Below are 16,600 nucleotides of genomic sequence, written 5' to 3' on the forward strand. Positions count from 1 at the left end.
TTAGAAAAAAGAGTTCAACTTGAAAAGCGTGGTCCAAAGTATATAAAGAAGGCTTCAATTTGAAAAGCCTGGTCCAAATTTTATAAAGAAGGCTTCAATTTGAAAAGCATGGTCCATACCAATTCGACCATATACTGGGTGTTTCTAAATAGTGAAAACCGCAAAATATGAACATGCGATACAAAATAATATAAAGAAGCAGTTGTAGACTTAATCTGCAGTCGGTATATGAATTTAAAAACTCGATCTTGAACTGCGTCCATTGTATATAAATTTTATACCTTAGCAATAGACAAGTGTCCTATATAACGGATGGGGAACATTTAACTCTGGTTTCATTAGCGGTTCTCTAAGTCCTTTCATCATAGCAGTCTCCATAACTTAAATGTCACCTAAATATTTCTCGGAAACATTTAAACCAGTGAACGCAGTTGTATTTTAAATCTATGCTTCGTTCTTGACTTCTTCTAACACTGATTAGTAAGCGTGCTTAACTGTGGTTGATATGTCTCACGTTTACCTCGTACATACCGTTATACGTATACGATCCGCACTGACCCTTCCGACATTAACGACCCGGCGGTGCATCACATATATATAGCGGCGGGGAGGTCTGTTTGACAGTTGTATGCTTGGAAGGCTACGATACCAGGTCGACTCCACACTTTCGGACAAGAACTACAACTCAGCAAAGTCGAGAATTTCTGGAATTGCTTAAAAAGTTTTTGGATTTTTACCACACGTTTTAGGTAGTCCGATATTCTTGGCATGGAGAAGCTCTTTTTAAGGTGTTTTATGGTGTTTGTTGTGTGTTGTTGGCTCCCAACGGTGCACGGTCATGGTAGGCTTATAGAACCTCCAATGCGCTCGGCTGCTTGGAGGTACGGATTTCCAACGCCGAAAAATTATAACGACAACGAGCTTAACTGTGGCGGATTTCCGGTAAGTATTCTTCCGTGTCTGTCGACCGAGAAGCTAAAAAAATGATGTGTGATAACGGTCTAGGTATTCGTACAAAACATCATAACTAAGATCTTATACGAGGACAGGTAAAGCGTGTGTGTTTCTGTGTGATACCATAAGTAAGTTTATTCATTACACGTAAGGAAATGAGACAAGGATGTTTATCACACATATTACTTCAGTTACACCAGATAATTAACCACTTTCCACTGAAAAAAAATAATTAAATGTTTGCGCCGAACTTAGGTCGGCACTGTTCCCCGTTTTAGCTTCTCGAAGTATTTCTACGGCTAGGGAATTGTGTCTATAGTGTTGAGATGTTTTCCGAAGCCAGTTATATAAATGACAGAACCCGAAGAAGAGATAATTTTTACTTCTAGTGATTTTTTGGCAGGTTATCACTATTTCCGTGAAATTTTTAGGATATTTGCTTTTCTATATTATCGGAGTTTCGATGAAAGTCGTTGTAAAGTTTGTTATAATTTCGCCAGTGTAAAGCTTTGTTCTAATATTTTAACTTTAACATTATTTTTCTATCTGAACTATAAATGCTTCGTTTCATATTGTCTTGTGTAAATTTGGTTTTGATAATTGTCGATGTATTTTTTTCAGTTTGATATTTGTTGGTGTAAATTTTTCATTTTGATATTTAATGGTTTAAATTTTTCCTTTTTGATCTTTGATAGTTTAAATTGTTCATTTTGATATTAGGTGGTGTACATTTTTCATTTTGATATTTAATAGTTTAATTTTTTTATTTTGATATTAGTTGGTGTGAATTTAATTATAACAGATGAAAACATTTTCAACTTTGATATTTGTGTAAAAAAAATTCGTTTTATATGTCGTTTAAATATTTGTTGTATTGATGCACATGCAGAGTAGGGTCAGTATTGTTTTAATACGAGGTAAATCAGTCATGCAATAAGGACAAGCATGTGTGTTTCCTGAGAAGGAACCCTAAGATGTAATGATCGGAGTCAATAATGCCATTAGAAGACAAAAACAACCCTACAAATGCTGTTTATATTGCGACACGTAAGGTCGACTGCCCTCCCCGACGATTTACTTGGTGTTTCATAGGCTTGCACAACAAGACAAGGTAACAGTCTGTGACAGAACAGACGGCGATAAGTCAAGCCTGGCAGACAGGCACTTAAATGTTTTAATTACTGAACATTATCTAAGCATTAAGTTTCTATGTAAAAGGTGTCTTCATGTTAACAGCTATAATGTACTTGATCTATGTTACGCACTTAAACATGTGGTTGCTGAAATTAAATCCGATTTTTTATATGATAAATAGCCACTTTTTTGTTGGCGATTTGCATCATTTTTGCATGTAAGCAAAATAAAATCAAGCGTGTAGATATTTCTTTAATTTTTGACCAATCAATTCACTTTTAATTATTCACTGCATTCAAATCCGGAGATTTTCTGGTAAAATGCAGATGGAGCGACGGTAGAACAGAGACATATATAGCGTCTCTGAGTAGAATAAGTGTTTTGCTACATACACTACGTCATTATTGAACACCAGCATTTATAACATCTTATAAACCAATCTTACTGTATCGTAGCATAAATTATAGAGTTTCATTGAACAGCCCAATCAAAATGGCACCCAGCCTTGATTGTTTGCGTCGTTGTAGGTAAATTCGAAATGTAATAGAAATGGTCGGTTGGTGCAGTCGATAGCGCACTTGCCTTTCACCAAGCCGACCGGGGTTCGATTCCCCGATCGGACGTGAAAAGGTATGGGGTCACCTGCCCGACCACATGGGTTCTTTCCGGGTACTACGGTTTCCTCCCACAGTAAGACTAACATCCGGGCCAACAAGAGTGATAATTATAAATTATAAAAACTTGTTTCATAATTGTTGTAAAATAAATAAAGTTTATATTTTAATAAATACAATATTTTCTTCCCTAGTTGACCATCAAATACATTTTCACTTGTTTGGCAGAATACTACGATACTCTGCCATCCTCTTGAAACATTTAATGTTAAACGAGGAATCACTAAAATATACAGTATACTCAATGGATTTTTACCAGTATGTTGTCTGTTGTTTAATATATCCTTAGTTAGACTACATCCCAAGTATTTGTGTCTAATGCTTTGACTGTACCGACAGTTATCTGACCCTAGTAGTTTTAGAAGCATAAACCCCTTCGGGCAAATACTGGAAACGCTGAGATCACTGTATAACAGTTCTTTCTTTTGTATTTTATTATTTGGTAATAACTTAGGAATTTCCAATGACTTGTAAAAACTTAATTTTCGAATGACGGTGTTAAACCTGCAGAATTACAAGAATGATCAGTACTGTATTTGTACCCGTGTATGCTGACGGCAAGGTTTATTTCTGAAAGTGCAGACATATAATGGCAGGTGTGATGTGCCACAGAAACAATTAGCCTCTAAATGCCGTAAAGCAGCATTCCGAATAAGAAATTATATGTAGATATGAAAATATCTTGTCGCTTGGCACGTTCGTAAGTAGAATTGTCCTCTATGCATGTGAAGTGACGAGTATGCAATCGGCTACTGATTATTGAAACAATGCATCTTGGTTTTTGTTTTGCAAATATGCTGGTGTAAAAGGTTTTAGGAGCATCTGCATATATCATTACAGTTTATTTTTTTATTTTGAGAAAATTTTTACCACCTTTTACCTGTTTTTTTTTAATTAAAACAATTGATCAGTAATGAGCCCGAGAGGATGTTAGTGTAGCATAACGTAAAATCACAATACCTGCTTAAACTTAATCCAATAACTTATTGATTGATAAATATTACTTAGCGCTTAAAGTCTCGTTACCATAGCGTCTGTGCATGTTATTCGTCAAATATATCAGTCGTTTCTTTATCATGAAATATCAAGAGCTTAGATTGATATAATTCCTTGACAATACGGCCTCATTTTCAAATAAAAAATAAAAATAAAAAAATCGATCGGACGAAATGTAGTAGTTTCACTTATAAGATAGGTAGACAGCACTTAACGTTGGTTAAAAGATAACTTGTAACAGGATCGGACAATAATCGAACATCGGGTTCTATGAACTATTAACAGAAAGTTAAATAAGTCAAGGTCATGTCAATGTTTCATTATTGCATGTCATAGTTACAACATTTGATCGAGGAGATGGAAGATCAATATGACACAGACTCTACCTGTACTGACGTGTGCAGGTCACATTGTCTGGCATGTCTTTGTGTCTGGGTAATTATAAAGCAATCGGACCGATAATTCACATCAATCAACAAATAAAAAGAAAATATACGAGATTCATTAATTGATGTAATTATCGTACAAATTGTCGTACCGGTAATGTTTTTAAATATGTATGCCATTGTTCGTATCACAGAACCGCTTTGTTCGGGACTTACGATATACTACGTCATCAAAAAGACTTAATGTTTAATAGATACGTATTATAATTATGTGTCCATGCCCCTTTATGTTATACGATACATTTGGGCAATGAATTAATACAAGCCCTTATATTGCTTTCCAATCCCTTTGCAGTTACATGTATATAATAACCTTGCCTGATTATGGAACAAAAAACCCCACTAGTTTAGCACCACCTTAGTGAGTTTAGTTACAGCACCTCAAAAATAAACATAATTATTAAAACTTAAATGTAAGATCAATGCTACAAGTATAGTTTATGTAACTCCTAAGTACCCAGTTATGATGATGTGTTAGTATAGTACACTCACATGATTTGAATGAAAAACCTACGATGATATTTGTATAGTATATCATAAAGTTTGGTGTAAGATACCCATGGTGACATATATAAGTATATTATAAAATTCAGTTTGTGGTATTTGTCAAGTATATCATAAATTTAAGGGCGGGATACCTAAAGTGATATTAGTGTATTATATTATAAAATTCAGTTTGTTGTATTTGTCAAGTATATTATAAATTTTAGTGCGAGATACTTAAGGTGATATTTGTATAGTGTATTATAAAATTCAGTTTGTCGTATTTGTCAAGTATATCATAAATTTAAGTGCGGGATACCTAAAGTGATATTAGTGTATTATATTATAAAATTCAGTTTGTGGTATTTGTCAAGTATATTATAAAGTTTGGTGTAAGATACCCATGGTGACATATATAAGTATATCATAAAATTCAGTTTGTCGTATTTGTCAAGTAAATCAAAAAGTTTTGTGTAAGATTCCCATGGTGACATATATAAGTGTATTACAAAATTCAGTTTGTGGTATTTGTCAAGTATATTATAAAGTTTGGTGTAAGATACCCATGGTGACATATATAATTCAGTTTGTGGTATTTGTCAGGTATATCATAAAGTTTGGTGTAAGATACCCATGGTGACACATATAAGTATATTATAAAATTCAGTTTGTGGTATTTGTCAAGTATATCATAAAGTTTGGTGTAAAATACCCATGGTGACATATATAAGTATATTATAAAATTCAGTGTATGGTATTTGTCAAGTATATTATAAAGTTTGGTGTAAGATACCCATGGTGACATATATAAGTATATTATAAAATTCAGTTTGTGGTATTTGTCAAGTATATTATAAAGTTTGGTGTAAGATACCCATGGTGACATATATAAGTATATTATAAAATTCAGTTTGTGGTATTTGTCAAGTATATTATAAAGTTTGGTGTAAGATACCCATGGTGACATATATAAGTATATTATAAAATTCAGTTTGTGGTATTTGTCAAGTATATTATAAAGTTTGGTGTAAGATACCCATGGTGACATATATGAGTATATTATAAAATTCAGTTTGTGGTATTTGTCAAGTATATTATAAAGTTTGGTGTAAGATACCCATGGTGACATATATAAGTATATTATAAAATTCAGTTTGTGGTATTTGTCAAGTATATCATAAAGTTTGGTGTAAGATACCCATGGTGACATATATAAGTATATTATAAAATTCAGTTTGTGGTATTTGTCAAGTATATCATAAAGTTTGGTGTAAGATACCCATGGTGACATATATAAGTATATTATAAAATTCAGTTTGTGGTATTTGTCAAGTATATTATAAAGTTTGGTGTAAGATACCCATGGTGACATATATAAGTATATTATAAAATTCAGTTTGTGGTATTTGTCAAGTATATTATAAAGTTTGGTGTAAGATACCCATGGTGACATATATAAGTATATTATAAAATTCAGTTTGTGGTATTTGTCAAGTATATTATAAAGTTTGGTGTAAGATACCCATGGTGACATATATAAGTATATTATAAAATTCAGTTTGTGGTATTTGTCAAGTATATTATAAAGTTTGGTGTAAGATACCCATGGTGACATATATAAGTATATTATAAAATTCAGTTTGTGGTATTTGTCAAGTATATTATAAAGTTTGGTGTAAGATACCCATGGTGACATATATAAGTATATTATAGAATTCAGTTTGTGGTATTTGTCAAATATATTATAAAGTTTGGTGTAAGATACCCATGGTGACATATATAAGTATATTATAGAATTCAGTTTGTGGTATTTGTCAAGTATATAATAAAGTTTGGTGTAAGATACCCATGGTGACATATATAAGTATATTATAAAATTCAGTTTGTGGTTTTTGTCAAGTATATAATAAAGTTTGGTGTAAGATACCCATGGTGACATATATAAGTATATTATAAAATTCAGTTTGTTGTATTTGTCAAGTATATTATAAATTCTGGTGTAAGATACCCATGGTGACATATATGAGTATATTATAAAATTTAGTTTGTTGTATTTGTCAAGTATATTATAAAGTTTGGTGTAAGATACCCATGGTGACATATATGAGTATATTATAAAATTTAGTTTGTTGTATTTGTCAAGTATATTATAAAGTTTGGTGTAAGATACCCATGGTGACATATAAAATTCAGTTTGTGGTATTTTTCAAGTATATCATAAAGTTTGGTGTAAGATACCCATGGGGACATATAAAATTCAGTTTGTGGTATTTGTCAAGTATATCATAAAGTTTGGTGTAAGATACCCATGGTGACATTTATGAGTATATTATAAAATTTAGTTTGTTGTATTTGTCAAGTATATTATAAAGTTTGGTGTAAGATACCCATGGTGACATATAAAATTCAGTTTGTGGTATTTTTCAAGTATATCATAAAGTTTGGTGTAAGATACCCATGGGGACATATAAAATTCAGTTTGTGGTATTTGTCAAGTATATCATAAAGTTTGGTGTAAGATACCCATGGTGACATTTATAAGTATATTATAAAATTCAGTTTGTCGTATTTGTCAAAGTATATCATAAAGTTTGGTGTAAGATACCCTTGGTGACATATATAAGTATATTATAAAATTCAGTTTGTGGTATTTGTCAAGTATATGATAAAGTTTGGCGTAAGATACCCATGGTGACATATATAAGTATATTTTAAAGTTCAGTTTGTGGTATTTGTCAAGTATGTTATAGATTTTAGTGCGAGATACCTAAGGTGATATTGGTGTAGTATATTATAAAATTCAGTTTGTGGTAATTGTCAAGTATATCATAAAGTTTGGTGTAAGATACCCATGGGGAGATATAAAATTCAGTTTGTGGTATTTGTCAAGTATAGCATAAAGTTTGGTGTAAGATACCCATGGTGACATATATAAGTATATTATAGAATTCAGTTTGTGGTATTTGTCAAATATATTATAAAGTTTGGTGTAAGATACCCATGGTGACATATATAAGTATATTTTAAAATTCAGTTTGTGGTATTTGTCAAGTATATGATAAAGTTTGGCGTAAGATACCCATGGTGACATATATAAGTATATTATCAAATTCAGTTTGTGGTATTTGTCAAGTATATGATAAAGTTTGGTGTAAGATACCCATGGTGACATATATAAGTATATTATGAAATTCAGTTTGTGGTATTTGTCAAGTATATCATAAAGTTTGGTGTAAGATACCCATGGGGACATAGAAAATTCAGTTTGTGGTATTTGTCAAGTATATGATAAAGTTTGGCGTAAGATACCCATGGTGACATATATAAGTATATTTCAAAATTCAGTTTGTGGTATTTGTCAAGTATGTTATAAATTTTAGTGCGAGATACCTAAGGTGATATTGGTATTGGATGTTATATAAATCAGTGTGAGATCTACTAGTAAGTATGGTGAATGACTAATCAGGTGTATACGTATAAACAACACCTTAGAACCCTACATTACCTCGACAGATGATAAGTAGAGGGACAGGTATGTGTACAGGTGTGTCCGATTTAAGTCTCACCTGTCGACGGACCGCTTCACGCGCTGTGTGTGTTGTCACCCTAAATCAATCACATGTACAACTAAAGTGACATTTTACTAATCACAGTTAATGTGTGTTAACGCGCGCTCTGTGTATAACCTGTCTCCGTAACATCATAACTAATGGGGTTTGGTCAATGGGTGAGGACCCTATCGCTGTATTAACATACGAATAGAGAGTTGTTACCTCGGTTTAATGTTTAGTAAGTATTTCAAGTTATGTCGTAATAAACATTTAGATGAACATTTATATGTATTTAATAGCTGTTTTGCATGTTCATACATTTAGACACATCCAATAACAACACCGCCATGTCCTGTATTCCTGAGAACCTCTTAGCTCCCCACGCCTTTTGAACTTTGCTTGCCTCATATGTTAACGTTACATCTTCTATGTTCTTAACGTCTTCCTCTTATATTGTGTCGCCTTCGCTGCTTTCTGAACGCCTTGGCGGTGTTTACTACCATTATTTCTCTCTTCACGCTTGCCTGTATCTCGTTGCCCTCACTGCTTTCTGAACGCCTTGGTGGTGTTTACTACCATTATTTCTCTCTGTACGTTTGACTGTATCTCGTTGCCTTCACTGCTTTCTGAACGTCTTGGTGGTGTTTACTACCATTATTTCTCTCTTCACGCTTGCCTGTATCTCGTTGCCCTCACTGCTTTCTGAACGCCTTGGTGGTGTTTACTACCATTATTTCTCTCTGTACGTTTGACTGTATCTCGTTGCCTTCACTGCTTTCTGAACGTCTTGGTGGTGTTTGCTACCATTATTTCTCTCTGTACGTTTGACTGTATCTCGTTGCCTTCACTGCTTTCTGAACGTCTTGGTGGTGTTTTATCGCTATTATTTCTCTCTGTACGCTTGACTGTATATCGTTGCCTTCACTGCTTTCTGAACGTCTTGGTGGTGTTTTATCGCTATTATTTCTCTCTGTACGCTTAACTGTATATCGTTGCCTTCACTGCTTTCTGAACGCCTTGGTGGTGTTTTATCGCTATTATTTCTCTCTGTACGCTTAACTGTATATCGTTGCCTTCACTGCTTTCTGAACGCCTTGGTGGTGTTTTATCGCTATTATTTCTCTCTGTACGCTTGACTGTATATCGTTGCCTTCACTGCTTTCTGAACGCCTTGGTGGTGTTTGCTACCATTATTTCTCTCTGTACGCTTAGCTGTATATCGTTGCCTTCACTGCTTTCTGAACGCCTTGGTGGTGTTTTATCGCTATTATTTCCCTCTGTACGCCTAACTGTATATCGTTGCCTTCACTGCTTTCTGAACGCCTTGGTGGTGTTTTATCGCTATTATTTCCCTCTGTACGCTTAACTGTATATCGTTGCCTTCACTGCTTTCTGAACGCCTTGGTGGTGTTTTATCGCTATTATTTCCCTCTGTACGCTTAACTGTATATCGTTGCCTTCACTGCTTTCTGAACGCCTTGGTGGTGTTTTATCGCTATTATTTCCCTCTGTACGCTTAACTGTATATCGTTGCCTTCACTGCTTTCTGAACGCCTTGGTGGTGTTTTATCGCTATTATTTCCCTCTGTACGCTTAACTGTATATCGTTGCCTTCACTGCTTTCTGAACGCCTTGGTGGTGTTTTATCGCTATTATTTCCCTCTGTACGCTTAACTGTATATCGTTGCCTTCACTGCTTTCTGAACGCCTTGATGGTGTTTTATCGCTATTATTTCCCTCTGCACGCTTAACTGTATATCGTTGCCTTCACTGCTTTCTGAACGCTTTGGTGGTGTTGACTGTATCTCGTTGCCTTCACTGCTTTCTGAACGTCTTGGTGGTGTTTTATCGCTATTATTTCTCTCTGTACGCTTGACTGTATATCGATGCCTTCACTTCTTTCTGAACGCCTTGGTGGTGTTTTATCGCCATTTATCGCTTATCTGTAGCTTGTCACTTTCACTCCCCTCGGCACACATTTCTTGTATACTGCCACCTCACCTGTCCTTTTTTGTAAGCTTTCCTTAACCTTTTTTCACACATTTTAGACTCTGGTTGAATGGCCAGTGCTTGCTGTGATTTATGACCCACCCCCTGACTCACTGACTGCAGTTTTTCCATGCACACATTCATGGTTCAGTGATTTAAGTTTACAGTATACCAATAAAGAGTGTTAGTTCTGTTATATGCTCTAAACTTTAATAAGTGTGACTGAATCATCATGAGTTACATAATTGAGTAAGCCGGTATTTAACTTGAAAGTTTTGGGTATTTAGAATATTTACGTCTCCTGTTTTGCAGTATTTTTAGTCGATACAGCAAACAAACACTTACATTCACCTCCGAGTTTATTTTTGTCACAGATATTTTATAATATTCTTCTGCAGGTTCATTTTTCATGTCAGCTTGCTTTTAATTCGATCAGTAAATTAATATGACATGTTCTATAATTGCAGTAACCATTAGCTATCTTTGAGAAAGTTCTGGCTAGTACAGATATCCCCAGGGTGAGGTGTACACATCCATATAGGGCTGTGTAATAAAAGGACAATAAAAAGACATGCTTGTGCTGCACGCGTGGGCAGTCATCGGTATAGTGCAGCGACACGTTCAAGTCCATTGACATGACTTTGTGTTACAAATGTGTTAGGTGTTGTAACACAGGGCATATTACGACCATATTGTGCGTCATAGCTATACCACATACCAAATGTGACTGTGTTTCTACTAAATTGCTATTATCACGAATTCATGTCCGCCATGCCAACGATATCACGACTATCCATTTTGTACTTCCGGTATGTAGGAGTTATCGGTGATGATGATGATAAAAATAGGAGCCGAAAATCTTCTTCAGTGTATATTGTCATATATTTTGTTCTATAATTCCATTGTTTTAGTATTTCCATAATTATGGATTCTTTTTTATAACAAGTTTCCCTTCAGACCAATTTTTGTATGTTTAATGATTGAATCGTGTTAGTGTTTTTGTTACGCTAAGAGCTATAACAGAGCAATGTTGACGAGTATTTACTTCACATGTATGTCAACCAGTTCATTCCTTTTGGCCGCGTCTGTCTTTCTGCTACCACTAGCCCTCCACCACTGGGTCGCAGGTTCGAGACCTACGTGGGGCTGTCGCCAGGACGTAGGTCGGTGGTCGCTGTTTTTTTCTCCTGGAACTTCGGCTTTTCTCCACCACCAAAACCTGGCACGTCCTTAAATGACCATAGTTGTTAATAGGACGTAAATCTCAAACAAACCAAACAAAATCTTTTTGTAGTCGGGGCATGTTATACAGTGTATCCCGGTGATTATAGTGAGGGCATGTTATACAGTGTATCCCGGTGATTATAGTGAGGGCATGTTATACAGTGTATCCCGGTGATTATAGTGAGGGTTTGTTACACAGTGTATCCCGGTGATTATAGTGAGGGCATGTTATACAGTGTATCCCGGTGATTATAGTGAGGGCAAGTTATACAGTGTATCCCGGTGATTATAGTGGGGGCATGTTATACAGTGTATCCCGGTGATGATAGTGAGGGCATGTTATACAGTGTATCCCGGCGATTGTAGTGAGGGCATGTTATACAGTGTATCCCGGTGATTATAGTGAGGGTATTTCCGGGAGAGTAGTGGAAAAGTAATGGCTTGTCTCTCATACTTTCCAGTAAAATTTATAAATGTCTACATTGATAAACCCCTGTACTTTTTTGTGCGTATATCCCATGTCACAAACAACGACTGACCTAAATTTAACTATTCATAATTATGGTAGATGTATTTTGCTTTACAAAAGTACGAGGGACATTCTTGAAAATATGTAGCGCTGTTGTAAATTAGGCTTCCCTTTGGCGTTATTAAATGTACAACATGTGTTTAACGCCTTTGTCGCCTTTCGATATTTCACTTTGTCGGGTCTTTGTATTTATTGTTCATTTACATCCGTTCGTCAATCTGTCTGCTGAATCTATTCTAACTTAAAACAAGTATGAAATAAAATTCTGTATGTTTGTATTTTGACATTTAAACATGTTACCATGATTTTCTTATCTACGTATGTCCTATACTAACCAGTCTACCTAGATACCATTATTTCCAGCGACACATTTGTTTGTATATAAGTAAGGCTCTGACACCTTACTGCGTCGATATACCTGTACAGCACACCTGTGATTGATGAGCACTGCTAGCATAATAATGGCTATTGTATGTCTTTAACTTGCTCACCAGGAGTAACGTCCAGTCGAGTGAATAGGGAATGGCCGACATTATTTACTACAGTGTATAATTATATTTACCAATATATACACGAAACAATGTAATTATATGTAGCGTTATGATTAATAATCGCACGAGAGCGTCAACTGTATACCTGGGATGGGTAATAACTTGGTATGACAAATAGGAAATACGTGTATTTACTTCGTCCGGCCTGTCTTCACAATGGACAGGCGCTATGTGAATAATGTTTGAGTATGAACTAAAAGATCACAAAAGAAATGGTATTTGCAATATAAAAAATATAAAAGTCTTTTCTGCAACAATGGATTTGTGTTATGTAGATTATTACATTCCAGGAGTTGTAATTTATAAGTCAAACTCTAAACGTTGTTTGTTTCGTGTAAAAGTATCGTCAAATACCGGGATATCTACATGTATCTGACAAAAAGACCACACGAAGTTTTCATTTGCACAATCAAAATAGCAACTGTCTCCAGGCTTATGAAACAGTGAACACTCTTGTTTCACTCTGAATTTTTCTGCATAGAATTCCATTTTTTTTCTTCTATTTAGAATAAATATTTCCTTTGTACTTTATGGAGAGTTTCGCAAACTTATCCAACAATTCTTTACAGTATGTGTATGTAACTGTTTATGAATATTTTGATAAAAGTCAGGCTTTGACACAAACGGTCTTGAATCGAGCGCCCCTTTAATGATGTTTTTTTAACAAAACATCTTGGCCTTGAACAAGGTTACTAGTGTATAATAAGCATATTGCAGTAGGTCTTTAATTTTTTTTAAGTTATTACTTTAAGGCGGGATGGGCCGATATATTCAAACACTTGTCTGTATATGGTCCTGGAGTCCGACAAATAAATCTTGAATTCTGTGTTCATAATTGTAAGCTCTTATTACTAAAAGTTCATGAATGCTTTGAAAGATTCCAACTCATGCAAGTTTGTATTTTATTTTAGAACATGATGCGTCAAGGCGGACGGTGCGGGCCATGCGGCGACCCCTGGCAGGGTCCTCGCGAAAACGAGGCTGGCGGGAAATACTCCATAGGAATGATCACGAGAAAGTACGCATCTGGTCAGACCATCAACATCACGGTCCAACTGACCAGCAACCATAAAGGCTACTTTGAATTTCGATTATGTCCAAACAACAACGGTCAATTACGTGTGACACAGCAGTGTTTTGACCAATACCTGTTGAGGATCGTGGGGCTAGGTACCAAGTACCACATAGACGCCCCCGACTCTAATGTGTTTATTGACCTCCTGCTGGAACTACCCCCGGGCGTCAGCTGTACTAACTGTGTCCTTCAGTGGAAGTGGCGCGCAGGTAAATAGTTTTCTTCTTTTCCTTCTCAGGTAGAAAGTAGTGGTGGGTGTTTAGGTGTGACAGAGTTGGTAAATACCAACCCACTCAACACTCATTGCTTTTGATGAACAACTTAAATTGTTTCATCTCATTTCTGTGTGTGTCGAACACGAGATATTTTCTATTTTAAGTTTATTCACGAATAAGGAGGCATTGAATGTTTTTTCCTGTCGTCAGGATATACAATGTAGATATGAAAATGGTACATCAGAACGACAATCGTGTTCCGACTTAACCCTTCGTGAAATATATATCAATAAGGCGCAATGCTCTGGAGCAATCTGAGACTACAGATGATTGCGTATTCACTCAGCCGTAGCACTAGAGCGCTTGTATATCACAGAAAGAAAGCTAAAAGAACACGAATTTGACTTCCATTTGTCACAGAATGTATCGAAAAATAGTTTGTCGTATCGTTTGTTTTCGTCACTCTAAAGGTGTGTATTGTATTGTCACTCTAAAGGTGTGTATTGTTGTTTCCACTTTCAGCACAAAACCGTGGTCCTGACGGCAAGGGTGGAGAATGTTTTGGTTGTGGACCGCAGGAATACTTTATCAATTGTGCAGATGTATCTATTAGCCCCTACCAGACCTCGCCCCTTCCCCTATCCCGTACCTTGTCCGGCGGGGCTGTGGTCAGGTTCAAGGCACTCAAACCGGAAGTTTCAAGCGCCATATCATACGAAGTTAAGTCCTCCAGCAAGAACACGGCGGCTCTCTACAGCGCTCCTTCGCGCCCGGCAGATCCTGCCCCAGCACCGACTCCAACACAAAACATGTTCACGCAAATTTCTCGCGAGGTCTTCCCTGCTGGATATGGAATACATAGTACCAGTATGCAGAGTATGTTTAGAAATATGTTCGACGGCGATATGGGCTATATGAATATGGCGATGAGACCTGTTCGACCACAGCCCGCACCACCTACCACACCCAAACCCCGACCCCAGGTTCACTATTCCCGGGCCTCACAGGCCTCGGCACAGTCTGCGACCGTTAAGCTACCAACCGACCCCCGCGCACTAACCGCTACCATACTGTCATACGCCAACAACGTACCGGACGGAAATGATAACGCTAACTTTGAGGTATGCCCAGACGGTTACACAAAACCCACGTGCTCTTCACTTCCGACTTGGAACAAATTGCCCGCCATAGGGAAATGGTGTCAGTCCATGTGCCCGTCCGGAGTCTGTCCTATCGCCATTTGTGGATGCACGTGCCCTATAAACGTCCTTCAGCAGTTGAATCCTAACTACTTAGATATGAACAGTAGGTGTAGAGGTATTCCGGGATGGACGGACGCTGCCATGGACTCGTGGTGCGCAACCAACTGCAACTCCGAGTTCTGTGCGTCTGAAATGTGTACATGTGAGTGAGGTGGGGATCCCCACACGGATATTTCACCATGGGAGATTCCTGTGGATGTGTACTTTCTACGCAAATACGGAAACAAAATGCCGAATGTAACGAGAACTTGTAAAAACGTCAGGCTGTCAAAAACGTGACATATATGATACAGAGATAAATCTAGATGGTAGTGACACGTTTCTACGTATTTATAACACATATCGTGCTGTGTTACATTTTAGAACTACAGAAAGTCGCAAAAATAACGTAGATCGGCTTGAAAATCGTAATTTTAGATGTATGGTAGATGTGGAACTCAGTGACGGAAACTTACGGTCTTAAGGACGACCAATAGAAATCCTACCGATCTTTATATATTTATATATATTTATCGAAATATTTGCAAATACAAATGAACGACGAGAAAAGACCTACACGTACTTACTCCGTTTGTACATAAAATACCAAGACCAAATATTGGAAGGATTTCGGCCACCCTCATAACGGGGACAGGTATGCCACATGGTAAAATGAACGTGTTGGCATGTGTTGGAACGAAAGTCAGATTGGAACCATCCTCGATACTCCAGGGATTACGCTCACTTTCGCTCTCTGCACCCCATGAATATGTCATTGCAAAATCGAAGGCTTCGTGTGTACCACCTTGTGGATGAGACGATAAGACATCAGAAGTGTCTCTCGGCCGTGTAACTGTTAAACTGACTGGATTTAAAGTCGGGTGTCACTCCTCTCTAACCATGAAAGAACTGGTAAACAACCTAGCGATTGGTCTTTTTTTCTACCCGAGACCAATCAAACAGCTTTCTTCGTGCCTTCAATTTTATTACGACATATTCCAGGGGTGCAGAAGGCTTTGAAAGTGAGTATCGAGGACAGATTGGAACATGAAATCTTACGAGATATGAATAACTACTTGTTAGTTTGGTATCATAAGTATACAATTGTTTCATGGCTATTTGGGGAACAGTCAAAACTATCATCCCGAGGTATTTTTGACTGTTTTAATAAAAATTCTCTGGAAAAGACTGAAAACCTAGCGGCCTCGGGCAAACAGTTCCCAGGGCTTCCCCCTCCCGAGGGATGATTTGTTTTGACTGTTCCCCAAATAGCATTGAAACAATTGTGTTATTACCAAATACATATTAGTATCAATGATGCATGCGATGCCATTGCTTCAGCACTGAGTCGCGCTCACCGAAACGCTTGAACGGGGGCTCTCGTGGGGGTATTTCTGCGCATCTAATTAGCGCCGGGTAACAGTTCACTCTGACCTGGAAAACAGGTTTGATTGTTTCACCCCTACAGCCGAAATTGGACAAAAGCCAAGAAACAGTCAAAAATTATTACCCAATAGACAATATTAATTATAATTAAA

General features: G+C 36.6%; 1 protein-coding gene across 1 annotated transcript; it reads left to right on the forward strand.

Annotated features, from left to right (window-relative positions):
- Positions 1-640: 640 nt before the first annotated feature.
- LOC110445604 lies at positions 641-16,590 on the forward strand. Its single transcript, XM_021490288.1, has 3 exons — positions 641-942; positions 13,443-13,815; positions 14,344-16,590. Exons 1-3 carry the CDS (start codon positions 769-771, stop codon positions 15,231-15,233), a joined length of 1,437 nt encoding a protein of 478 aa, XP_021345963.1. The 5' UTR covers positions 641-768; the 3' UTR covers positions 15,234-16,590.
- The last annotated feature ends 10 nt before the right edge of the window (positions 16,591-16,600 follow it).

The sequence above is a fragment of the Mizuhopecten yessoensis genome, unplaced genomic scaffold (assembly GCF_002113885.1).
Source record: "Mizuhopecten yessoensis strain PY_sf001 unplaced genomic scaffold, ASM211388v2 scaffold2329, whole genome shotgun sequence".
Classification (NCBI taxonomy): Eukaryota; Metazoa; Mollusca; class Bivalvia; order Pectinida; family Pectinidae; genus Mizuhopecten; species Mizuhopecten yessoensis.